The sequence below is a fragment of the Danio rerio genome, chromosome 8 (genome assembly GCF_052040795.2).
Source record: "Danio rerio strain M-AB ecotype USA chromosome 8, GRCz13ab, whole genome shotgun sequence".
NCBI classification, from domain to species: domain Eukaryota; kingdom Metazoa; phylum Chordata; class Actinopteri; order Cypriniformes; family Danionidae; genus Danio; species Danio rerio.
Genome location: NC_141028.1, coordinates 16,427,826 through 16,455,283, shown reverse-complemented (window position 1 = coordinate 16,455,283; position 27,458 = coordinate 16,427,826). Strand labels below are relative to the sequence as shown.

The following is a 27,458-nucleotide window of genomic DNA, read 5'->3' as shown; positions in this document are numbered from 1 at the left end:
GTACTAAATAAATGTTTAAATTTTTTATAACATCATAGAAAACGTAAAATCATTCCATATTTTACTGTGGTATACTTGAGGTTATTATGATCTACAAATGATCAACTGCTTTCATTTGATCAAAACTCTTATCAGATAATAATGTGACATTATTAATACTATGAACTCTTATTAACATTATTCAGATATTGAAATCTGTATTTTAAATGCATTCATGTGATGCCAAAGCAGATTTTCAGCAGCAGTTATCAGTCTTTATTATCACAATCCAAATAGAAATCATTGTGATATGTTAATTTGGTAATAAATAAGCATGTCTTGTTGTTCATGGTGAAAATTTTACTGTGCTATACTTGTGGTTATTATGATCTACAAGTGGGATGAGGCTATAATAACCTTCAGTTCGCTTTGTTTTTGTTCTTGCTATTTTCCTGTAAAATGTGCTTCTTTAAGAGATAAAAATGTTATTATATTTTTACATGTGCAGCGCTACCAAATCAAGTGTTGGTGAAACCATCTGTAGAACTTGCATCTAACGGTGCCACTGCTCTCAAATGTCAGCCTTCACCCCTGAAATAGCCTGTTCTAAGAAATGAGTCATTTTAATCACTTCTCTTATATTCCTCCAATCAGCAGACTGTGCCTCCATAGCAACAGAATACTCTGTGAAGTTTGACGATTCGATGACCGAGGATGACATTGAAGAAAGATCGTTCCGCTCTCTTTTACCATCTGAGGCTCACCGTCGCGAATCATTGGACAAGAAGCCTGAAGCTCATCTCGAATCTGATGAAGACCACAACCATGACCAATCCAGCCCTAGAGCCAGTACAAAGGTAGCATCTCTGATTCCAGCTTTGTTCTGTATGAAACAGACTGTTGTGTTTGCTTCTGTTTGGTTGTCATAGTTGGTTTGTTTGTGTTTTGCTGGAGGGTTGATAAGAAGCTCTTTTGTGTGGAATTGATAAGTGACTCAGCTATTGTTTGTTTTCCCCATATCACAGCAGGATGGCAGCATGCCCTTCTCCAGCGGCCAGGACAGCTTCTCCAAGTTCACCATGGACTTGGTGCGCCAGTACATGAAGGAGGAGGAGGTTCGTGCTCAGCATCAGAGTTCTCTGCTGCGTCTGCGTGAAAAAGCCCTCAGAGAGAAGACCAAGGCTGAAGTGGCCTGGCTGGAGCACCAGAAGAGGCAGGCCAAATCATTCATTTTATGAGTTCTCTTTGACTATATGAACCAAAATGTTAATAAATGTTAATAATGACCCCAAGTGCTTTTGAATAATTGCATGGTCTGACTGAGACAATTCGTTCTCTTTAAACTGATTTCTTTACATAAACTTTCATTAAAATCCAAGAACATTTACTGCCACTGAAATGTATGACTTTTCATTTAACCAGGGCTGCATCCATGGCCTGGTTTATTCCAGTCAAATGAATACAATAAAGTCTCATGCTACTTTTTACACTTAATATTCAGTTTCACTCAGTATGTAAACTGGCATTAAAATGTTTGTGGTAAGAAGCATTTAAAACAAAGTCTTGTATGCTAAACTACTTTCATTTGATCAAAACTCTTATCAGACAGTAATAATGTGAAAATATTAACACTATAAACTCATTCTTAATATTATTAAAATATTACAATCTGTATTATAATTGTATTCATGTGATGGCAAAGCAGATTTTCAGCATCTATTATCATTAGTCTTCATTATCACAATCCAAATACAAATCATTGTGATATGTTAATTTGGTAATAAATAAGCATGTCTTGTTCTTCATGGTACAAATAGTTTTGCTGCTCTATTTATTTAAATACTCTTTGGGATTCTTTTTTAAATCGAAACTTTTGTAACATTCAACTACATTTTAGGGATCTTAAACCTCAAAAACTTAAGTTAAATCTTTAAAAAGTGTTTAATTCACTGAAATATGGTGATGTATGTCTTAAATACTTTTAAACAGGTCTTAATTTTCTTTGTCCATGTAAAGCTACCCAATTGCTACAACCAACAATCCATCTAAAATATAAAAATGTTAAACACAAGTAAAATTGATGAACTCTATTTACAAATATGGTTGTGATTATCTTTCCTACATCCTTTTATTAACATTTGTTTCAAAGTTCTGCATGAATGAATGCATAAATGTATGTTGTGAATAAATTAATGTAACATTTTATTGTAATAAAAAAATAAATATGTATATAACTATGTTTTGACACATTTAAAATATGTGGCTGAGAAAAAAAAAAACTGGATTTTATTTTAACTGGGCAAGTAAAAATATTTACACTGGCCATTACAATGGTCAGTCTTAATATGGTCTTTAAAAGTCTTAAATTTGACTGATTTTCTGTTTACATTTGAGCAATTTGACGTGAACTTTGCAATTTCCTATTAAAGACAATATGTGTGTAGTAACTATAGTAACATAACCATCTTCATCTTCCTCCAGGCGTCTTCGGGATAAAGGAGAGGATGATAAAATGCCCCCACTTCGTAAGAAACAGAGAGGCCTGATAATGAAACTGCAGCAGGAACAGGTAAAATTATATCTGAAATTGAGATTATCTCTAAGCAAGGGGTTCCCAAACAATTCAGCCTGTGATCCCCAAAATAACAAACTCGCGAATCCCAATATCCTCTGAGGTGGTTATAAATATAAAGTTTGTTTTTCAATTTTGAAAAACACCATTTGGAGATCATCCTCCATGCTCAGCTGTGGCCTGTAGTTATTTTTAATGTACGCGAGTGCCCTAAAGGTGTTGAAAGGTGTTACATAGTGCCATAAAATCAATCTGCTATATCTATTACTTTATTTAATATAATGTAATCACCACAGGAGTCGCAAAAAAATCGAAAGGCTCAAATTTAAAATCATGTTATTTTATTTCAAGGTTGTTTTTTAATGTAACTTTTACCCATGTTATGGATAAAATATGGTATTTCTAAAAGTTTAATAAAATACATTAGAATTTTGGAAATCACCAAGCGACCACCCCCCAGCCACACTGCTTTAAGATACACTCACAAATAAATGATATTACAATTTTCACAACGTCTTAAATTACACACAATGCCTATAGAAAATCATCATACCCTGTGATCTCTATTCCCATTATACCCTGCTTTCAAAAGACCTTCGGGATAAAGTTGTAGAAAGGCAGAAATTAGGAGAAGGCTACAAAAACATTTCAAAGGCTGGAAAAGTTATTTGTAATATGATTCGATTTTAGGCTGAATGGCAAATAAAGTAATTATTTCAAAAGGCTATGATGATTTTCTGTAGGCACTGTAAATTATGTCATACAGGGGGAAAAAATTAAAATATTGCCATTATTTCTCCTACAGGCGGAGATTAAACGACTCCAGGAGGCCAATAAAGCAGCGAGAAGAGAGAGACAGCTGCTCCTCAAACAGCAGCAGGAGATTGAGAGAATGAGACACACAACCCTCAAACTCAAAGAACGACTCAAGACTGCTGGAGACACAAAGATGGTCAGTCGTGCCTTTCGAAAACTGTACTTGTGCTTAAGTAAACGTTACAACCCCTAATATATTTTTCTCCCCCAAATGGTCTGCAGGAGTCACCTGTGTCAGGTGTGGCAGAGTCGTCGGCTCCGCCCAGTGTAATTGTGACAGATGCAGACACCCGAAGCCCCTCCCCCATGTCTGTGTCAGGCAGTGAAACCAGCAGCATCATGCAGAAACTGAAGAAGATGCGCTCTCACATGGATGAGAAGTAAATAACGCTCACACACGTTACTCTATTCTTCAATCTTATCTCTCCTTTGTCCAATAAAGTGGTGCATTAGTTTAAGTTGTAATCAGAACTTTGCACATTTGATTATATTAACCAAAACTAAATGCAAACCTCTTCCAGCTGATCAAACACTGTTTGGTGTGCTTAAGGGGCGATACATGATTTACGACCTGCTAATATTACTAATAATACTTCGACCAGCTTGCTGACCATGTGACTTTAAGTGTTTGTTTTGTTTTTGTGTACCCGGTGTTTGGTTTGAACATAAGCGTGCTCTGTGTTGGAAAACATCCCTCCCCCTTAATGAAAGGAGGAATCTTTCACATTTTAAAAATAGAGTCGTATGCTTATGCCACTAGTAAACAGGAAGTACATTCTGTCATCCAGATTTCAGTCTCTAATACGTTTCATAACCTCCACATGTTCTCTAAATGCTTTGTCCATTGTATGTGATTTCGTTCTCCCATTTTTCAACCACTCAAGCTTTGACAACAGGTTCTTGTTTATCATCGTATCCTGGCAGGGTCGTCCCATTGTTCCAAAGTTTTTCCTAGCACTGACACACAAATATTTTTGTCCTGCGAGTAAAATTGGTACACAGAGGGAAGGGGATTTCACGCTTGTCTGATTCAACTAATCACATGCTGTGTTGAGTTTTGAGCACCGTTCACACGCTTCTGCTCATTTTTTCCCCTCGCTTTTACTAATAGCATGATGATCTCTTTTGTACAAATTCCAGCTGTAATTACTTTGTGCTCTTTATCCTGTCTTTCATTCAATGTCGTTTGTAATCCGGTTTAGGCAGCTTTTTGTAAAAGCTAGAGATAATTGTGTTCTTTGAGAAAGATCGTCTTCCCTTTATTCAGCTTATTTAATAAATTAGTGTATTTTACATTTCTTTTATCACAGATGAATTAGCACAGTTAGTCACTCAAACATGACTTGGTGTGTTGGGAAATTTCACATGCACAGGTTCATCAAGAAATGTCTGGATTATTTATCTAGCACAAAGATTGGGTATGTATCACAAAATATAGGCATTTTTAAAATAATTCATACTACTATTGTGTATATTAAAGGGGTAGTTCACAAAAAACTGAAAATTCTACCAAAAGAAAGAAAGAAAGAGAGAGAGAGAGAGAAAAGAAGATATTTAGAAAAATGTTGGAAATCTCTAACCATTGATGTTCATATTATTTGTTTTTCCTACTATGGAAGTCAATGGTTACAGGTTTTTAGCTTTTTCAAAATATCCTCTTTTTTTGTTCAACAGAAGAAAGAATCTCATAAAGGTTTGGAACCCTTTGAGGGTGTGTAAATAGTGAGTTATTTTTTTATTTCATTTTTGGGTGAACTATCCCTTTAACAATCCCCAAAAAATTCTATGTGAAGAGTTCAGATGCAAAAACTTCTAAATGTCATCTGAAATGTTATTTTTAAATGAGCATTTTTATCAGGCGCCTATGTGTTGGATCAGTAATTTTACTTTTATGACAAAAAAATAAGTTCTTTTCATGCTCTTTAAAGTAAAATAAATCAACATAACCAAAGGAGGCTGAGAAAAATGTTCATTTTCGATTGAAATTTCAAACGGCACTTAGAGGTTTTTGCATGTGAACTCTTCATGTGTTTCTACACATTTTCTTTATATAAAGCAGCATAAATACTTGTAAACACACTTTTTGTACTACTTTACATTTTTGCAGATTTTAAATCATAAAAGGATTAAAATGAAAACAAATCCCCTGATAACTTTTTCCTAATTGAAAACATTTGAACGGTAGCAAATGTATGTGAGATTCTCCTGTTGTTTAGATCAGTTTAAATGTTTCCAGGCTGGTTTTACAGGAAACCTTGTAATTACTGAGACCTTTCATCTGAGTCATAGATGCATGGTGTCTTTGATCAATTTTCAAAGTTGTTTTTATGTATAACGGTCACAGCAGTGCCTTGTTTGAGATTTGCAGCATGTAGTGAACCGCTAACACTCACTAACAGGTTGATGTGCTTATTGCACAGTAGCTAAAGGGAAAAAAGGATACACATGTTTACACTCAATCTCTCTCTCTCTTTCTCTCTCTGTCTCCATATCTGTGTGCTTCTTATGTCTCTCTTTTCTCTGTTCTTGTTTCATTCTGTCCAACTCTTGGTATTTGACTGTCCTCTCCTCTCTTTCTTCTAGACACTGCTCTCCTGTCCATTATTTCTTCTCTGTCTTTACGGCTCATCACTGGGCCTCTCTCTCTGTCTGTCTCCCAAATCTCCATCCCAAATTCCAGCTCTTTATCTACAGCCAGTTGGTCAGGTACAGTTACCCATAATCCTCCTCCTCCCTCTCTCTTTTCCCGTCCCCCTCTCAGCACCTATTTCCCATGGAGCATGCTTTTGTTCATCCACTGCCACAGCTGGGTGGGTTGGGGGGGAACGTTTGGTGGGGATAAAAGCGGAAAAACAAATGGATGGATGAAAACGAACCAGCTACACCATGCTGAAATAAGCTGATTCTTTGGCTAAAGCTAGTTTAATCATTGTTATTTGAGATAATTTTTATTTCCGATGATTCAATGTATTTATCGAAATCCTCCATGATTGGTTTTTCGAGACTTTGTTGATCAGATCCGGGTAAATGTTTTTGAAATGATTAATGTCAATCCCAAAGCCAAAGATCAAACTTGTTTAAATCATGGTTGGTTATTTGAGTGATTTCTGGGTCTTTTGTCTCTGTGGTGTGATCCTGTCAGATCAAGTCTGCTTTGTTGCTAGTCTGTCTTGTATTGATATATGTGAATGTAATTTATGTGTGGTGAATCTTATAAAATTGTCCACATCTCCAGTTCATAATGAAATAAAATATAGATCAATATTTTGCATGCATGATGCCTGTTTTATGAGCATTCATGTAATTTGCAGTATTTTCATGACACTTAAGAACATTTTCCCCCTAAAAGATTGTATTAGATCTTTTAAATGGATAACAAATATATAAACAATGGATTTTTGTAAATGCTTATAGATTTGAGGCAGATACTAACACAATGTGCAAGTATCATTTAAATCAATGGTCTCAAACTCGATTCCTGGAGGGCCACAGCTCTGCATAGTTTATCTCCAACCACATCCAACTCAAACCTGCTTAATAGTCCATAGTAGTCTTGAACACCTTGATTATTTAGATCAGCTGTGTTTGATAAGGGTTGGAGCAAAACTGTGCAGAGCTGCGACCCTCTAGGAATCCAGTTTGAGACCTATAATTTACATAACTGCACTACATAAATAAGGTGTGAATTAATTAAGTAGCTTAACTGTCATGAAAACAACATTGCAAATAATCTTGATGATCCTAAAATTAGGCTTCGTTAATTATATGTAGTTTTCTTATTTTTTGAAGTAAACACAAAGCCTCTCTGTTAAATCAGTTCTTGAGTCTTAGTATCGTGCTGATTGGAGACCAGTAGGAATATGTCTTTTCAGACAGGCCAGTCAGACTGATATATCGTATGCTTCTGAATAATGCTAGTTTAGGACTTCTTCATCTGCCCAATGGCCACAGTAAATCTTAACTCCAGCCCCTGATTAAATAAGTGTAGCCCGCGATGAGCTAATGAGTATATATGACTGAGGCAACATAATAGAATTTATGGTTAAATGAAGATGGCCGCTGTATTCACGAGGCAGGACGATTGCTTTTAGATAAAGCCATCTGTTTTTCTCTAACATGTTTTTAATTATCTTAAACCTCAATGAAAAAGCGGGTTTGATTCCATGAAATGAAAAGGCAGGTTGTATCTCCCTGACCAAAGTCATGATGCATAGAGGGCAGTTCTTTTTTTCTAAAATTAAAAGAATGATGTGCCTTCAGTGAAACACAACCTGGTGCATCTTGATAGAAAATTATTAATATGATGTAAGATTCAAAAGAGCATGTGAAATGATTATTTCACTTTTAATGTTGATATGTTTTGTTAGTGTGTCAGGTAAATATTTTTATATTGCATTTAAATGTTATCTGTGTGGAAAAGATAATGGACATATGCACAATTATAACATTAAATGGCATATGTTCTAAAAAATGATACTGCTCAGCAGGATTGCAGTTACAGAGACAAAAGCGTAACACTGTTTGTCAAACCCTGGGTGGAACCTGTGTGTTTCAGTGTGTCAGGTTGTTGTTTTTGTGTGTTTTACCCATAAACTGCATCGGATGCATGAGTTTTACCCTGATCAGGATATGTTAAATGCACAATTGCCATTTCCCTATTTTAATAAATGCAAGTCTCCAAGTCTATTTTGGGAAGCATGTTTTGGAGTGTGAATGTGTTTGTTTGAAGGTTTTATGGGTATAAATGCTTTGAAAAGCAGACTAATGTGGTGTGTGAACATGGTTGGTGAGTGGCATTCTTTGAGCGTCTGCTTTGCCTGCTTTTGTGGTGGTTTCTCCAAATCGTGTCACTTTGCTTTACACAATCTCGTTTTCCCTTCTTCTGCCTCTCCTGTCTGTCTTTTTGTCTCTTTCGCTCGCCTTGTAGATTTCTCACTAAAAGGGAGCAGCAGTTGATGCAGAGGCGCAGACATGCTGAAGAACTTCTGGAGTGGAGGCAGAGGCTGGATGTGGAGGAGGCCAAAGTGCGGCGGATGGAGAAACAAGCTCTGGCGGCCTGGGAGAAACAGCAGCAGCCATGCAGCAGAACCCAAACGCAGCAGCACAGCCGGGAAAATGAACACAGTCACACTAGCGGAGGACAAAGCCCCATAGGACAAGGTGAGGAGTGTGTGGTAAAACATAGAGAAGGAATGGCCCTCTAAAGAATGATATACGTCACATCAGTTTATATTCTTTAACATTTTACACTGGAGTATAAATAGGCATTTACTTGGCAAGTACAGTGTTCATACAGTCCTGGAAAAGTCATGGAATTTTGAGGCATTTTCCAGGCCTCAAAAAAAAAGTTTTTGGAAACATCATGGAAATTTGTTTAACAAACATTTGTGTACTTGAATATATTTGAGATTATAATATTGGGTAAATTTTAAATACAATTGCGATGTCCATGCCTTCATGTGACGTTCCCTGCATGGTGTAAAAAGCAACTTGCAGCTTCAACTTCGCCTCTGCTTCACTTGCTTTTACAATCTCTATCCAATCTCTAACTAAAGAGGTAAGATATAGTGGGTGCTAAAGGCTATTTTGTACTATTTGTTAAAACACAAGCCAACATTTCCATTTATTTTATTTATTTAATTTTTAACAGAACAACAGTGGTACTGGTATCTCATAACAAGTACAGTAGTTTTTGTTAGTGATTCTAACAAATGCATACAAATGTTTTTAAAGCAAAGACAAAAATAAAAAGTGATTATGAAACAAATTTAGAAAGACAGTCACTAAGTACCCCCAAGAAAAATCCAGAAGGAGAGCCAAATGTGCCAAAACTCCTCAGATCTTTGATGGAAATCATAGGTTTTTTTCTAGTGGTAGAAGTCTGGTTGCCACATACTCGGATATCTGAGCAGTTGACCACATATATGTGTATGTATGTGTCAATGTCTATCTTGCATTTGAAACACAGCTGGGAACAATTGGGAAATATTCTATGGAGGCGAACTGGGGTTCAGATGGGGTTAGATAAATCCTGTGAATACATTTATAATTTTGTTCATGAACAGAAATTGAAGTCCTTTTGGGATAGATATTTGAGCAGGCAGATAGCCACTCCTCATCACTAAAAATAGACCCCAAATCCTTTTCCCATATCACCCTTAAAGAATCAAAGGTTGAAGGACCAATGTTAGACTGCAGTGTATATAATTCAACGGTCTTTTCTTTTAAGCTTCCATGAAGAAAAAAGCAGTTTGTCTATTTCAGTAAAATAAAATTGGATATTACCTTCTTTTAACTGTAATTTTAAAAGGTGACAAATTTGCAGGAATTTACAAAAATCTTTAATGGGAAGACTAAATTTCTTTCTTCTCAAATGATTTATTTGGCCATCATCGAATAGGTAACACAATTCTGACAATCCTCTTGATCTCCAAGTCAAAAGTCCAATATTCTGTATTGCAGTGGGAAAATCAAGCATAATAGGTGACTTGGAACACAACTTATTTGGGATGGATAAACATTTCTTAACATCCTTCCACACCAAAGGAGTATTTGTTACTGTAAAAACACTTGTCAGATGTTAATTTTTTTGTACATTGAGTAAATGGTAGGGAGCATAAGACTCTAGGAAAGCATCTTGTAAATTCAATCCCAACCCATCGTGAATTGAATCTGTAAATAAACCAATTTACAAGCCAACATTTCTAAAATTTTTACACAGACAGCAAGATACTTTCTAAAAAGTATTTTACATATAAATAAATAGAAACTACATAAATTATCTCATATTTTTTGATATGCTGTAATAAATTTGAACATGCTTTTTTTATATACACCACCTGTACATAGAGATTACTTGAAACATTATTTCATGAATATTTACCTAAAGTTTTGGAAAGTTCCTGAAATTTTATTAGTAAAAATCAGTATGAACCCTGCAAGTTCGAAATCGAAATCGGGCCATTCTGGTGAAATTCTTGATTTAATTGTCTGTTTGTATACTATAAATCAAATTAGTTTTTAACATTTTTGTCACGATTAAACCGAGTTTAGGAACTCTGCTTTACCTTGATTCTAACATCTAGCATTACAGTACTGCACAGCCTCTTCTGTCATATTATTAATGTGCCCTTTTAACCTCTGTAAAGGTTTTCATTTTCGCTTACATCTTGTATGCCTGTATGTTTTCACAGAAGCGGGCAGCGAAGATGACGACTCTGTGGCGTTGTCTGTGTCCAGCGTTCACACTGATTTGTCTGTTCCAGAGCAACTGGGAAGTCCGTCCTCAGATCGGCCTGTCTCTGAGCTCAACTCTGCTGTCGTCGATGCCCTTTATTCAGCCGAGTTTATTGCCACGGACAGCAAACAGGTAAAAATGGTCTTGCACAGAATGTAGTTTTGTAGATATGCTTATCTAAATTTGTAGATATACAAAGTTGTTTTCAATGTGCTTTGACATGACTCGGGGTGGATTGTAGCTCTCTGTGGTGTGTATGATTTTACATGTCCTGACCTTGAATCCCTCTTCCTGTGTGTGTGGTGCAGTCTCCTCCAGGGAAAGCCAGCCTCAGCTCTCTTCGACATTCAGACAGTAGCCGGCCTGGCACGGTCACTGGCACCAGCGGTTGCAGTAAGATGCAGGTGCACTCCGGCTCCAAGACCAGCGAGCCCCACACCAGCGATACTCATTCGGCCACTCCGTCTGGTAAGATCCTTCATTCTCCTATCAGATTTTAGAAGTTATCTGGATTGAGTTAAGATCTCTTTTCCTTTTAGGTTGCAACTTCTAGATTACACTACTTTGTTTTTTTTACATTTAGATCATAGTTCTATGGCTATGCCTGTTAGGCCTAATTATTTAGCACCAGTTTACCCTTTACATATTTACTAATAGGAGATGCAAAATGGAAGAGGAACCCTGTGGCAGCAATATATAATGCTTGGTGTTCAGCTTTGGGTGTGCACTTCTCTTGATCAAACCACTTAGTCATGTTATTAAAGCACAGACAAGTCTACTTATTATGATGATCCGTGAGAAATGGTGTCTTTGTTCCTTTTGTGGTTCAAATTGTTTAAATGTTTTAGTTGTGTACTTTTAATCCTTATGGAGACTGTAATATGTTTAATAATGTTTAATGCTACTGTGGTTTTACAAAGACAATAGTTGTATTTGTATGCACTCGTATGTTAAACCTATAATGCTTAATACGCTGGCGACATGCATGGTAATTTAAACATGTTAAGGAGTTTTATTATTGGTTTATTTTCTTTAAAAAAAAACAATTAGCAGTTAGAGTTTTATAACCCATAACCCAGAATTCAGTTAGCATGTATGCACTTTAACCTGCACCTTAACCTCTTTTTAGTGCACATGTACAAGATGTGAAAGGAAATGTCCTTGCAGCAGATTTAAATTAGCATGTGCAGACCAAACAGGAAGATATATTTTGTAAAAGCCAAATGATGCAAGTTGATGTTAATCTCCACATATGAAAACATAGGATGAGAAGTCATACAAACACTATGACATGAAAAGATGATGATGATGATTATTATTATTATTATTATTATTATTATTATTATTATTATTATTATAAACTATATTTTACCAGGAAAGACACGTTGAGATTAAAAATATATTTTACTAGAGCGTCCTGGCCAAGATAGGGAGTATACATGTCACATGGGTCTAACAGACAGCAAACAAAAAACAGTTGACAGTTAACATGAATCACACATTGACAAAACAATTAAAAACATCTACAAGACTGTTTCAATTTTTAAATCATTTATACTCTCTTTAAAATCATTTAGTGAAATTAATTCTTTAAACTGCAACTTTGTTTGTAGATTATTCCATGCAAAAGTTGCTGCGTATTTAAAAGCCTTTTTTCCCATCTCAGTCCACACTTTAGGAATAGACAGTAAATTAATATCCTGTGACAGAAGGCCATAGCTAAGATCAGGTCTTTTCCAAATGTAATTCTGTAGATATGATGGGAATAAACTCAATATAGATTTGTAAACAAGGATATGCCAATGCTTGAGCCTACGAATGGACAAAGCAGAACAACCTACTCTAATATACAGCACACAATGATGAATAAGGTATTTAAAATGATTTATAAATCTTAGTGCACCATGGTTAACAGTATCCAATGCATGCAGACTCTGAGATGAAGCATGCATATAGATAACATCTCGTAGTCCAATTTCGAAATAAATGTTGCATTAACCAGCTTCTGTTTAGCATAAAAAAGGCAGTTCTTAATTCTAAAATAGAATCCGATAACCTTAAAAAAATAGGCATGTGAATATGCACATTAATTGACAAAGTTTTAACATGCATTTCTTTGTAGAGATATTATATAATATTTTTTTGTGTTCCTACCATAGAGACCACATCTGATCAGAGTGATATTGAGAGCCGCATTCACGCTCTCAAGGATGAGCTCCGCAAGCGCAAATCAGTGGTATACCAGCTAAAGAAGGAGCAAAAGAAAAGGCAAAAAGAGCGACTAAAGGCACAGGAAGCAAGTTTGCTGAAACAATTGGAGGTCAGCAACCTGCGCTTTACATATTCACTTGTTTCTGTGCAGCAATATTCTGATTATCTTAAAATGCTTGTTACTATATATTAATTTACTGTAATGAATCCTACTTTGTATTCTGTATGTTAATATTTGTTGCCGTTTCTGATTCTCTACTAGTCATATAATGACTTTATTCAGAAGACTAAGGCTGAGTTGAGTAAAGGGCCTGACGGCACTCCAGCTACTAAACCCCAGATTAAAACTCCCACGTCAGCCAGTGAAAAACCTAGAATAAAACCCCCTCCACTTCAGAGGTCAGCCTCGCCATTTAACACTCATTAATAATATACTCTCCAATCTGTTTCATGTCCTTGTATACTTACTATACCATGCACATTTACCTTTACAGACCAGAGACTAGCAAGAACTGGAAAATCGTCACAGAATCTGAGAAATCAGAGATTGTTCCCTCTGAGACATCAGGAGATAAAGGTGAAATACCTTTTAGACCTAAACACAAGAATATTGAAATTGAGAATATTGCTCAAGTATACATTGTTTTTATTCTGCATGTTGTTTGGTTATGTTTGTAGATGATGTTGCACCATCAGGACTTCAAAAGTATTCATCAGAACATGATGACATTTCCTCAGATGAAGATCCTCCTACAGTCACTCCAACCCCAATTATGGGAAGTCCAGAACATATGGATGTTTTGAGGAGCTTCCATAGTCCAGATCGTCTGAGCCACCGGTCAAATGATGCCTCCTTGGTCAAAGAGCATTCTGCCAAGCCAGAGGACAATGACCTCCTTTCAGGAGAAGAGAGTGTGGTTTCTAGCCTCAAGTCAGGTGTTATGGAGGAACTGGAATATGCCAATTCAGAAGGGTCTGAGAATGACCCATCTGAACAGCACTCTCACCCTCTTCTTAACCTGGATCTTGGGCTTCAGATGCCATCTCTGAAGGATGTGAATGCTAAATCTGACAAGGAAAGATTGTCTGAGAAGGATACTGCTGACAAGCCAGCATTTCAAGACTCTGCTGATGTTGGAGAAAGCATGAGATTAACTGAATCAAATTTGTCTCCTGTAGAGGTGTCCAAACATATAGACTACCCTTCAGCTGGGAAGACCATTTCAGTCATAGATCATTCCTATACTTCTGACTTCTCATTAGCCAAGAGGGAGGATTCCACAAGGATGAAAGAAACCCAGTCACCCACAGGCGATGACTATAATGATGACTTTGAGTCTTCCTTTGAGTCATCATTAAACCATGAATCAAAGCCAACATCACCTACTGCTCCACAGCCCAAAGAAAAATCTTTTAAGTCTCCAATCTACAGTAGTGAGGAGGAAATTGAAGAAGAACTAAGCGTCCAATCTGGAAGTACCAATGGCAGCTTCCAAACTGAAAGTCGACCAGACCTCAATAGCCTTGGAAGAGGCTCTAAAGACGTCATCTGCCCTTCACCACAGCCACAAGTGCCAATCTTGCCAATAAAGGACGAATTGCCAAGCTTCTGCATTGGAGACAGGGTTTTAGTGAGTAACGTACAACCAGGGACACTGAGATTCAAAGGACAAACTAACTTTGCCAATGGATTCTGGGCTGGGGTTGAACTGGACAACCCTGAGGGAAGTAACAATGGAACTTACGATGGAGTGGCGTACTTTGAGTGCCGGGAAAAACATGGTATATTTGCCCCGCCAGACAAGATTTCACGTCTTCCAGAGAAGTTTGAGGCCAGTGCAGATACAGAGGATGACGATTCTTCGTGTGATGACCAGCCAAACAGAAAAAACAAAGCCTCTGAGGAGCAGTTGGAAAAAAGAAATCTGCTAAACAAAATAAAAGAAGAAAAATCTGACCTAGATTTATATCCTGAGGCCAGAGAGCCTTTGCGTGAGCAAGGCAAGCCATTGGAACTCAACATCAAGCAGCTTTCTACTGGGCAAAGCACCTTTATTAAATCTCAGCATAACCTGGATTTTAACGATATTGACTGCAATATCATTAACGACTGTGACAAAGGTCCGCACACAGTGCCTAACGGCGGAAACAGGGACATTATTCTCAAACTCGAGGATGCATCTGTTGATAACGCTGTGCCATTGCTCAATAATTTGGATAAAGGTACATCTAAAAAACAAAAGCAGGAAGACGAACCACCAGCAGTCATTTTGGACCTCTTGTTAGAGGGGGAGAAATCCAGAGTTGATGGTCTTCAGAAATCTACTGATATTTCAATTGAGGAGGCCAGTCTAGATAACAAAAGAGCTTTGACTACTCTTGCAGATAAACTTGTGGAAAACTTCTTAAGTGATGCAGTGAAGCAATTTCAGAAGATCAAAAAAGACAAAGAGGAGAAGTTATCTGCTGCTAATCAATTGAAACGAGACTTCATCAATGAAGATGATGGACTTAGAAGCAACAACTTCAAGAGCAGGACTGCGTCCAAAACAAAGACCGACACCTTTCGCACCTTCTTCGATGATGACCAAGAAGAACTTTCATCTCCAGAGCATTGCAACAGACCAGTAAGTGATTTTGATCAATCTGAAGTGTCTATACTGGTAGATTAAAGTGAAACCAGTTTTTAAAGTTATTTGTTGAAAACAGGTAAATGATTTACCCAACATGCTGATAACATTACTGATGTGAAATGCTTAAGTTGACATTTCCAGCTGTATTGACAAAGATCCAGAGACTGATGTTACCTTGGAACATGTTTTAGGCCTGCAGTGTGTTGCAAAATTCAAACAGAGCATGTAAAGTTAATTTAGATTTTCTCTTGATGAGTTGTAAGGAGGTGATTTTGATGATTGTTTGCTATGCCTCTTCAACAGGAGAGCCCTGTCCTGGGTACGAGTGGACAGGAAGAGCTAGTTAAACGTCTTGCTGAGCTAGAGCTTAGCCGTGAGCTCTTCGATGTCCTTGGTGATGAGCAGGACTGGTTCGATGAGGACTTTGGTCTCAGTTCACGGAAAGAGCAACAGAAGCAAAAACGTCAACAACAGCAAGATGGGATTTCTAGCTCAGGGGAACAGGTCAAAACACCTCCCAGGCCTGAACTTCCTGTACAACTGAAGCAACCAGAGGAGCCTGCCATGATTGTTCCTCACACTGTCCAGGAGGTGGAGAAACTGGCCATCGCTGCTATTCAGGAGATCTGGGAGAGCTGCAAACTGGGTCACGGTAGACCCAGTTTGATTGGAGTTCCCAAGCCTCAACCCTCAAATTGTTTCCTGGAAGGAGACGCCAAAGCCAGTGACCTAGAGGCTCAGTGCCAACGAAGCTACAAACTGGTAGGGATCGGAATGCAGTCATTTAGGTGTTTGTTTAACCTTGCCGTTCCCGGAATATAGGTGAAAATGTTTGCTGTTGTATTTATTTGCAGACCGTGTTTGATTTATCGTGGGAGGTCATTCAAGACATCTATGCAGAAGATCCAAAACTTGATCAGCCACAATGGATGAAGCCACGTCGCCTTAATTCAACCTACTTCCATCGAGTGAAATGCCCTAATAACAAAACAACTGTCCAGGTATGGAAGTTGTAAATACTGCTTTCAGGACATTGGCATGTAGTAATTAAAGTAAAATCTAAATGAAATCTAACAATGTGTAGACCATGTATACTGTTAAAAGTGTTACATTATGTCATTATCTTTATTACTTTTTTAGTATTTTTTGTTTTTTTATCTGTAACGTTAGATTATATATTTTATAAATAAAATGTTTATAAGGACTAGTATTAACTAATTCTGTGAATGGAAAAAAGTTGGTTTGTTAGCGAAACACATGAAATCATGCTAGATCTGTTGTGTTTTCTGATAGAGTTCAACAGTGCGTTTATCATCTCTTCATAGTTTCAGGCCGCTCTCGGAAAACATTCTCATGCAATACTTAATATCACTCCGCCTTGTGCATGCATTTTTATGGCAGCAGATTTTTTTTGGCTATTACGCTAGAATTAGAGTATAGTTTCTTTTAATATTGACCTAGATTAGTAACGTATCATTGTACATTAGTCCTATTACACAATGTAACTACAGAAATCTTGAGCTTTAATTGGTAAAGTTATTAAAACTCTTTTTTTTTTTTTTTTTTTTTGGAAGGAAATGCTCAATGCAAATGGTCAAAGCGACTCAATGAATTATGCTACGCTAAGTTAATAGGTACCCCGCCAGAACAAGAAATTGGCTGAGTGGTTTCAAAAGTCAACTGCTTAATACTTGGAGACTTGTAAAATAAGCCTTTTCCCTAAAAAGTGTGTTTTTTTTTCCTAACCTAATACTTTAGTTTAAATTCCAGTTCTCACTATTAACTAAGGACTTTATGTACTTATGTTGTCAAAATCCTACCCAGTATCTAAACTCAACTACTACTTAAACAACGACGGTTTGTCTGGGCTCAGGTCAACCATGGCTCATTATTATAAGCATATAATATTATGATGGAATGTCAACGCTGTTACCACAGAATGTCAACGCTGTGTATTTAAAACATGGTAGTTTCTTTGTTCTCATTCTCCTGCTTGTGTATGCGCGAGTAACTTTTCTCTGTAAACCAATAGTATTCAGCTCCACGTCTAGCTCCGCCTTTTGGCACCCTTTTGTTGTGCTAGGTACCCTTTGCAAAGGGTATCCAAAAATTGGTATGGTACGGTTTGCTTTTTCGGTACCTTTAGACAGTGGAAACGGCCAAAAAGTGACCGTTACCATACCACTCAGTGTAAACGGGCTATTAATGGTTTGATAATGGCAAGAATTGCCCTTAAAATACAGTATGACCATGGTTAAGGATGAAGTGTTTTTAGAAGTCAAGCAATAAACTGTAATGCTGCTTTAAAACGCTATCATATATTAATCCGGGCTTTACAGAAATCTCTTAATAAAATGTCATTCAATATAACAGTTGTTTATACAGCAAAAGATATTTAATATTTTAGTCATTTAAACTGTAAGAATTTATTATAATTCTTTTATTTATATTTATTATATTATTACTATATATTTTCATATTCATATCTTATGCTGAATGACTTTTTTCCCATATTTTGACTGATTATTTGCAGCTTTTAATGATATTTATATACATATGCATATTTTTTAGTATTTTTTGAAAAAGGTTTTTGTTTATTTCAGGAATTTGTCACCACTGAGGTCTTGAAATTGTGTGGTCTAAAGAAAGAGCAGAACCAGAAAACAGACTGGCAAAAAATGATCAAATTTGGACGGAAAAAGCGAGACCGAGTTGATCACATCCTAGTAAGTGAACTTCACATTATTATCTTCATCCATAACATTGAGTACTTCCATTTTTGTCCTCCTGATAGTATGCAGTTTAGGCTTACTAAATGCATAATTCCACAATCCCTCTTCCTCTTCTAGGTCCAGGAGTTGCATGAAGAGGAATCCCAGTGGGTCAACTATGATGAGGATGAACTTTTTGTAAAGATGCAGCTAGCTGATGGGATTTTTGATGCCTTGCTAAAAGACACCGCTGACGTTCTGACCCAAATCCAAGAGAAGAAATTTAAAACAACTCTTTGATGATGCTCTTGTTTGTACAGTAAAAAATGTTTTAGGTACTTTCTGATTTAAAAAAAAAAAAAAAAAAAAAGAGGTTTCATTGTTGGCATAAAGGACATTCAGTGAGGAGTTCTCTTTGAGTCTACATGTGCTGTCCACGACCTGTTGTGGGTTCAGGATTCAAGGCCATAACACCTTGCCTAGAAGTCTGACCTGTCGTGGAGATACCTGTTCCGGGAAGTCTAATGAACTCTGCTCTTATGTGGTGTAAATTGTAGCAGATGTTTGGGTGTAGATTCCCCATACTGCGTCTGTTTATCATTGCTGCTAAAACTGGCTCAAGTCTTACGATTAAAATACAAATGAGTCAGATCAAATCGGAACAGACCTGAAGACTCACCGAGTATTTTTAATTACATTGTATCATAATGTTTTTTTCTTCCTTTAATTCTATTAACTTATTTTAAAAAAAGTAACCTTTGAATTTGAAAGTAACATTGGAAAGTGTTTAAAGAAAAGAGATTATTTTACCATTGACGTGATTGATTTATTGCAGAACTAAGCACAATATGTACAATCTGAATGTTTAAATGGCAATACATTGTAAAGGGATCTGATGCAAGATAATGTTGAAAACGTGTAAATGATATTTATCTCTGCTTTTTGAAGCAGCAACAACAACAAAACTGTTCTCGTGGTGGTTTTGCTCATTCAAACAGTTTTATTGGTGACTACAAATTGCCAAAAGATTGAATTTGAAATAACTGTGCTAAATGCAGGCATGCTGGGTTCTAGCCTTAACATTTGCCTTTTACCCCATTCATTTTAAGTGCCTCCGTTGTTATGTTTGCTCTTGCACGAGCAACTTTTCCCCAGCCTTCATTTGTGTTGTGATGGTCCCTTTTTTTGGCTTTAATCTTGTCTTAACTTATTACTCCGTAGCTGGACAAACCTCTAATACTGTAACAGATGTACATTTCTGCCTTACTTTGTGTGTGTACCCATCATAAGAACCTTTTTAAATGGAAAGATGAATGGCAATGTTACGCTATCACTAGCACAATGTTTGTTTACTTTTAAAAGAGGCGTTTTATATACTCATTATGTACCTTTCAAGGGCTCAGCACGTCCATCTCGTCTTCATGACCGCGTTCTGTTAATATACATGAATACTGTGATGTACATGCATAAATCTGGGTTCATAAGAAACGTATAATGTATTAGATGTTTATTTCGCTGGAACAAGCCCTTCCTCACCATCTCTTGAAGCTATATACTTCCTGCATTGTGAGGTTAGATCTAGAGTATTGTGCCGTGTCAGTGCGTTAAACTTCATCTATGCAGCAATAGAGTCTCTGATACCCTAGCATCAGTTGCTCATTCAATTGCATGTCAAATTCTGTAGGTAACGGAGATCTCTACCTCGTTCAGAGAACAGGCTACTATTAAATAGTCTTTCTGGTTTCTAATATGTTTCAACTTTCATTAACTATAGGCGGTAACTCTCTGCCTTGGATTGGGGGGGGGGGGGGGGATTTTAGGATTTGTGTGGCACAAATGGTTTGATAATCAGTTTCTACTTTCAAATTGGTAGGCCGTAGAAATGTTTTGCATCCAGTATGTGTCTGTAATATTTATATTAATAATGTACTGTGAGTGACAGAGGTGCACTTGAAGACTTGTAAATTGTTTCACCCAATGTAAATAGAGTCGATGCCTACATCTCCTGTGAGTGGACTCATGGAAGATTGCTGTGAAAACGGACGTGGCTCCTTCTGCTTCCATGTACATATTATAGATATATTTGTTAACTCAACTGATCCTTTGGAAATTGTAAATAAAGATCTCATCATTTCTCAGTTATTCGATTTGCTGTGGATTCATCAGACAAAACCTTGTGGTATACACGACCTGGCTAAAGTTTTGTCGCGCATTCAAGTTTTAGGAACAGCAAACAATAACTTGACTTTTAGTCATTTGCTATCAGAAGTGGCTTAAATGAAAAGCAAAGGCCTCTAGATGATGCTTGTTTTACTAAAATAAAATATAATCATGCCTTGATTTTTTATTATTTATTAGGACAGTAAGGTCTGACTTTGCTTAGACAAAAGTCTTGTCTCTTAACAGAAATAATGTACAGTATAGAATATTAAGTCATGCTGCAGTGGAAGAAGAATTATTATAGTGTATGACTCCCATGAGCTTGGAGGACTGCATCCATATATCTCTGCACTGACTCAACCTATTAATTAAGTCATCTAGAATGTCAAAGAAAGCGTTCTTGCAGGACTCCCAGAGTTCAAGATTATTTGTAATCATCTTCAATGCCTCCTCCATCTTACCCCAGACATGCTCAATAATGTTAATTATTGGTGACTGGGTTGGCCAATCCTGGAGCACCTTGACCTTCTTTGCTTTCAGGAACTTTGATGTGGAGGCTGAAGTATGAGAAGGAGCCCTATCCTGCTGAAGAATTTGCCCTCTCCTGTGGTTTGTAATGTAATGGGCAGCACAAATGTCTTGATACCTCAGGCTGTTGATGTTGCCATCCACTCAGCAGATCTCTTGCACGCCCCCATACTGAATGTAACCTCAAACCATGAGTTTTCTTTCACCAAACTTGACTGATTTCTGTGAGAATCTTGGGTCCATGCAGGTTCCAGTAGGTCTTCTGCAGTATTAGTGATGATTGGGATGCAGTTCAACAAATGATTCATCCGAAAAATTGACCTTCTGCCACTTTTCCAAATGATCAGGTCAATTTATTATTTGTTGCTCTTACAACTGGGAACGACGACAAGACTTTTGTCAGGTACTGTATATTGATAGGGACCAGTTAGGTTTAGAATTTAATTTAATTTTAAGTACAGTAATAAAGGAAATTCTTGATGAGAATAAATCATTTACAAATATTTGCTATATTTTTAAATGTGCACACATTCTTATTTTATGCATATGTTGAAAAACTTTTGTCTTATTTAGTTTTGAGTCACATAACTTACCATGTTTAAAATAAAAAAAAATTCATCAAAAATGTTGATAAGTGAAACATCTGTTTGATTGAAACATCTGGATCTGGAACTAGAGAAAATCATTCAAACTAGGGCTGCACGATGGTTTCAGCATTAATATCACAATGTGATCATTAGCAATAGTCACTTTGCTGGATATGCAATGTTGAGTCTTTTTTTAAATGATCCTTTTCATGTGTTTTAAGGCCTGTGACTGCGCTGAAAAAAGTTTGAGCTTCAATTGAGTTCCACATTTATTCATGTTGTTTCAACACAAATGGATCAAGTTAACTTGGCAAATTTAAGTGGATTGAACTTAAAACAAGTTGTGTTCTTTCTGCTCATTTGCATAAGTAGTCAAAAACATTGGATTGTGTATAATGGTTTTAAAAGCATTCAGGCATTAGAAATTGGGTATTTTTATTTATTTATTTATTTATTTTACAAAAAAATTCATCAAAAAATTTGATAAGTGTGTATTAGTCGATAAAATATCTTTCCTTTCTCTTCTATTTCTATCTTTTCGCTATACTTTAATCTTACCTCTCTTTTAAGTAAACCATTTATTGGTCAGGCTGGACATTTTAGGGAAAAAAATTACACTTTTTTTTTTTTTTTTTTTTTTTTAGTAGGGATAGTTCACCCTGAAAATGAAAATGTACTCTCCCTCAAGTGCTTCTAAACGCTTATAGGAGTCTTTCTTTTATTAAACAAATAAGAAGATATTTCAAAGAAAGATGAAGACTGGTAAACACTGACATGCCTAATAGGAAAAACAAATGAAGTCAATATTAATAGGATCTTTAAAATATCTTCTTTTGTGTTTAACAGAAGATAAAAAGTCAAACATGTTTGGAACAAGTAAAGGTTGAGTAAATTACAGAGTTTTGGGTTAGATAACATCAATTTTACACCAAAGCCTCTGTATAACATTTATAAAATATCAGTTTCACCCTGTAAAAATGATCCAAGGCCTCCTTGAGTATCAACTCTGAATTAAAGTTTGAGTAGGTGGAATGTGCACAGAAACTTTGGACAAGAGGCACAAAATGTCAATATTTGAGCAAAGTGTGATCCTGCCCGAATGGATCAAGATGTCAATACAGGCCCAGAGGAATGACAAAACTATACTGACTAACTGAAGTCTGATAACCAAACCCAGAGACACAGTGCTCAGTGTATATAAGTACACCCCTCACAAATCTCTCTTTTAAATTCATATTTGTATTAGGAAGCTATACAATATTATATTTGTGCATATACAATAGATTAGTCAGTACTGAAGCCAAATCTGAAGCTTATTTTACAAAATAACATACAATAATGGTTCAAAAACTAGTACACCCAAATGTATATGTCATAGAAAAATATTAAATACAAATTTTAAAAGGAAAAATCAAGAGAAACAAAAAAATTTTGTTGAAATTTTCTAGGTTGAAATTTGTTTTTACAAAATTCAGCTTAAATTTAATTGTATGATCTTTCAATTTCTAAATATGTTTGGTGACCAAAATATTATTTTAATAAATATATCCGTTTAATAAATCTGTTTCATTACCTATAATCACTGAGAAATTGATAAAAATATAAATTTTGAAAATGGGGTGTGCTCAATTATGCTGAGCACTGTATACATGAACTTTTTAACAAATAAATATTATTTGAGTTAAATTCTTAATATTCTTATATTTTTTTCATCCAACTCTTATCTGTTATCTTACTCTTATAATTTTTTTAATTAATATTAATATTTAATATTTTATTAATATAATTGATATGTATATATATAATTTTTAAAAAAATGTATTTTTTTTTTTACAAATTATAAAAAAAAATCCCTTCACCAAGTCTCTTTATTTACCTAAGGAAATCTAAGGAAATGCCACAAAATTAATTTTGAAAGAAGAAATGAGAGAATGGTTAATATATATATATATATATATATATATATATATATATATATATATATATATATATATATATATATATATATATATTATATATAATATATATTATCTGTGTGTGTGTGTGTGTGTGTGTGTGTGTGTATATATGTATATATATATATATATATATATATATATATATATATATATATATATATATATACATATATATATATATATATATATATATATATATATATATACATACACATATATATATATATATATATATATATATATATATATATATATATATATATATATATATACATACACACACATATATATATATATATATATATATATATATATATATATATATATATATATATATATATATATATATTTATTTATTATTTTTTTTTTTACTTATAATTATCAATAATTAATAATGTACAGTTGTTGTTTTTAGAGTGAATTTTTGATTGAAACATCTGGATCTGGAACTAGAGAAAATCATTCAAACTAGGGCTGCATGATAGTTTCAGAATTAATATCACAATGTGATCATTAGCAATAGTCACTTTGCTGGATATGCAATGTTGAGTCTTTTTTAAATGATCCTTTTCGTGTGTTTTAAGGCCTGTGACTGCGCTGAAAAAAGTTTGAGCTTCAGTTGAGTTCCACATAATTTATTCATGTTGTTTCAACACAAATGGATCAAGTTAACTTGCAAATTTAAGTGGATTGAACTTAAAACAAGCTGTGTTCTTTCTGCTCATTTGCATAAGTAGTTAAAAACATTGAATTGTGTATAATGATTTTAAAAGCATTAAGGCATTAAAAATTGTGTATTTATTAATCAATTTTTGTACCTGACAGGGAAAATGATACAAAAACAGTTTCTTTCAATTATATCTTTTTAAAATTTGTATTTATCTATGCTTGTAGATGATTGTAGATGCACTTCTCTACGGAATTATTTGAATCAGTCTAAAATTAGTAATTCTTTCCAAATAGAGACAATCAAGTCATCTGGTGAAATTTCATCCACACATCCAAATGTATATCGTAAAATAAAAAAATTATTTTTCCAATATCGTGAAGCCCCAATTCAAACGTAGCTGATAAAAAGTAAAACAAATGATTTAATATATAAACTTCACACAAACAATGCACAAATTAGTCAGTATGATGAACCACGATAATCATCCCTTTTTTGATACAGTACAAGCATGTGCAAGCTCTTTTAGTGCAAGATTAATTCAACAATTACAGAGAAAAGATACAGGAAAGCATTTTTACCAACAGTGACCCAAAATTTTAGTAGATTAATTATGCTGAGTTGTAATAGTTATAAGACATTGACAAGTGTTTGTAAAGAATGAATGTAATTTTTTTATTATTGTTTTTATATATGTCACTTATTATTGTTTTATCTACTTGGGTATGGGGAGCTCAGCTGTGACGTGAATTTCCCTTTGGAATTAATAAAGTCTAACAAGCAAGCAAGCAAGCAAACAAACAAACACAAAACAATACGTAGAATTTTTGTTTAGTTTTAATGAAGACAAACGTTCTCGAACTTACCATATATCCGAGAGTTGTAAGGGATCATACTACTGATGTGTTCTGCTGTGAGGGAGGGAGAGTTTAGTGGGAGGGAGCTGAAAGTGTGACCAGCCGCAGTAAACTTTCTAACAGTTATCACTTTCTAATAGAGTTAGTTTAGTTTAGCAGAAATAAGGGAAGATGGCGCGGCGAGGCTGCGGTGCCACGTCTTGTTACACGACAAAAACCAAGTTAAACTCATTTTACTCTTTCCTGTGCGCTTTTATCACTTGTGTAAGTCTTTGTCCTGTACTCTGTGAAGCCGGGCTGTACACGGCGTCGGATCAGGTTATTGTTTTAACACCGGAGAACGTAGACTCGACGCTGTTTAACAACACCGCGGCTCTTCTCGTGGAGTTTTACGCGACCTGGTGCGGACACTGTATCGCTTTCTCACCCGTCTGGAAAAGCCTTGCCAGAGATATTAAAGGTTAGTATTTCGTTGTTTATCAATACGACGAAGACACACAGTTACCAGCTGTTTGTTGTGTCCTGCATCATCAACAGTGGGGTACTTTTTCCGTTACATTTACATTTACATTTACCATGGTAACCAAAGTTAGTGTTATTGTTTCTTCATTAAAACTGTGGTAGCCCATAGCAATTGACACAAGTTTTCACAAAATTAATAGCCTACATGACAGTTTCTACAAGATTTAAATTATATTTTTAGTTCTATACAATAGCTTTCAGCAACTTCAACCCACAACACACACAGACTTGATGTGAACTTGCATTAGTTTATTGACAAATTTAGTAAAATTACCATTGCAAAGGTGGCATATTTCCTTTACGCCATTAGGCGTTTGCTGCTTAAAGGTGACATTATTATTTTAATCTTGTGGTTCAGAGCAGGCATAAGCTATGTGGCATAATTGTGACATTGGATTTTAAGCAGACTCATTGCAGCCTTAACTGTGTAAAGACACCTTCAGTATGATTAGTGGACAATGGACAGGTGCAAACCTCATTTAATTGAAGGACATCTATGAAGAAAATCATCTTTTGTAAGCTGTTGGACAGAACTGTGTGCATAGTGTGTCCACAGTCATATTGGAGTGATATGAAGACAATAAGTCTCTCTTTTTTAATATTCTGACGTTAAAATAGGATCCAAATCCCTCCCACTTTGAGGCAGATCGCAATGAGCGCTTTTTCTGCCCACCAATTTGATTGACAGCTGTGTATTAACATGTCTCCAAAGTAATGCATATAATCATATCAACAACACAGGGCGTGCACAAAACCACCAGGATTAAAAGATCTGTTCAGCTCTCTGTGATAATCAGTTATCATCAAATGTGATCAAGAATGAGTTTCACTAGTTTAAAACGTTTTTAAAACGAAAGTTTAAAGCGATTTTTACCATCTTTATCATCACAGCCGCATGTCAGAACAATTATAAAAAAAGACGCTTCAAGCCCGGTTTGTGGACGTTAAATCAGGTTTATTTTGTACATTAACATGACATATCCATACAGCAGTGGATTTTAACATGTATCCTGTCACATTTGCCGTGCAAAAACAGTGCAAAGTTAAACGCGTGTGTGCGTCTGCTGTCTGTGTGTGTGCACATGAAATTTGTAACAGCATTGTGTGTGACTCATTGCCGCAGAAAGGCTTGAGTTAACTCTACAACAAATACATAAAATAATCATTGGAAAAGTTGAGATCTGCTTCTACTTCATGTCTGTCACTGTGCTGTTTATCTGACGCAGCCGAGGTGGAGATTGAGGCACACTCTGACAGGCACATGGGAACGGTGGGTGGGGAGAACCAGCATTAAAGGCACAGGCAACAAAAACAGCTACATTATGTTCAAAGCAGAAAAATTCAATATTCTGAAATGAATAATAAATAATCTGATGGGCGTTTTGAGCTGAAACTTTACAGACACATTCTGTAGACACAAAAGACTAATCCTAAATCTTGAAAAAAGGGTAAATAGGTGCCCTTTAAAGCATCATTGTTCTTCATAATCAGTTCTGTGTACAGAAATTAAAGCCTCGCCTTCTTGAATCATCTAAGCCTCTATTGTCAAAGTATACATCTCACACAAACAATTTAAAGGGTTGTTTCACCCAAAAATGAAGGTTTTGTTCTGTAATTACTCATCCTCATGTCGGTCTGAGACCTTCGTTCATCTTCAGAACACAAATTAAGATATCATAGATAAAATCCGAGAGCTTCCCCATCCTCCATCGACCCCAACAATTCAGAGGTTTTCAAAGTACCAGAAACAGTCAAAACATTTCATGGGACTTCAGTGGTTATATGAAGCTTCATGAACACTTTTGTGTGCCAATAAACTGTAAAAATTACTTTGGAAATATTGAAAAACTGTAAATATAACTGTTACCTTTATCTTCTTCATTTACTATGGGTAGTACGATGTATTTGAGTCACTAGAGTCACTGTATTGCTAATAGGAAATGCGCACCCTGACCTTATGTGGAAGACATAGATGAAGAAAGTAATTGTTGCATTTTTTGACGAATATTCAAAGTACCAT

The 27,458-nt window shown here is 35.6% G+C and overlaps 2 protein-coding genes and 1 long non-coding RNA gene across 37 annotated transcripts in view; 2 read left to right on the top strand and 1 right to left on the bottom strand.

Annotated features, from left to right (window-relative positions):
* Positions 1-20,297, top strand: part of cep350 (centrosomal protein 350) — a 50,865-nt gene extending 30,568 nt beyond the window's left edge. For 6 of the 34 annotated variants that reach the window (XM_087264289.1, XM_087264283.1, XM_087264285.1 and 3 more), the window contains 17 exons: positions 634-836; positions 1,005-1,192; positions 2,461-2,548; positions 3,357-3,503; positions 3,590-3,747; positions 5,951-6,073; positions 8,295-8,527; positions 10,561-10,736; positions 10,913-11,072; positions 12,764-12,924; positions 13,078-13,214; positions 13,310-13,392; positions 13,494-15,442; positions 15,752-16,210; positions 16,303-16,449; positions 18,052-18,174; positions 18,298-20,297. In XM_087264289.1, the coding sequence (XP_087120415.1) occupies positions 634-836; positions 1,005-1,192; positions 2,461-2,548; positions 3,357-3,503; positions 3,590-3,747; positions 5,951-6,073; positions 8,295-8,527; positions 10,561-10,736; positions 10,913-11,072; positions 12,764-12,924; positions 13,078-13,214; positions 13,310-13,392; positions 13,494-15,442; positions 15,752-16,210; positions 16,303-16,449; positions 18,052-18,174; positions 18,298-18,459 (4,697 nt within the window). In that variant the 3' untranslated portion in view covers positions 18,460-20,297. The remainder of the gene's footprint in view (positions 1-633; positions 837-1,004; positions 1,193-2,460; positions 2,549-3,356; positions 3,504-3,589; positions 3,748-5,950; positions 6,074-8,294; positions 8,528-10,560; positions 10,737-10,912; positions 11,073-12,763; positions 12,925-13,077; positions 13,215-13,309; positions 13,393-13,493; positions 15,443-15,751; positions 16,211-16,302; positions 16,450-18,051; positions 18,175-18,297) is intronic. The other 28 variants (XM_087264304.1, XM_087264299.1, XM_087264301.1 and 25 more) reach the window with 7 other exon arrangements.
* LOC147835540 (uncharacterized) lies at positions 10,602-25,219 on the bottom strand. The gene is made up of 2 exons (XR_015497702.1): positions 24,926-25,219; positions 10,602-11,090 (listed from the first exon to the last, which is right to left on the bottom strand). It is a non-coding gene; the product is annotated as an uncharacterized LOC147835540 (long non-coding RNA).
* qsox1 (quiescin Q6 sulfhydryl oxidase 1) overlaps positions 24,958-27,458 on the top strand; it is a 65,876-nt gene continuing 63,375 nt past the window's right edge. Inside the window, 1 exon segment of one of the 2 annotated variants that reach the window (NM_001128364.1) lies at positions 24,958-25,376. In NM_001128364.1, the coding sequence (NP_001121836.1) occupies positions 25,088-25,376 (289 nt within the window). In that variant the 5' untranslated portion in view covers positions 24,958-25,087. 2 annotated transcript variants of the gene reach the window in all.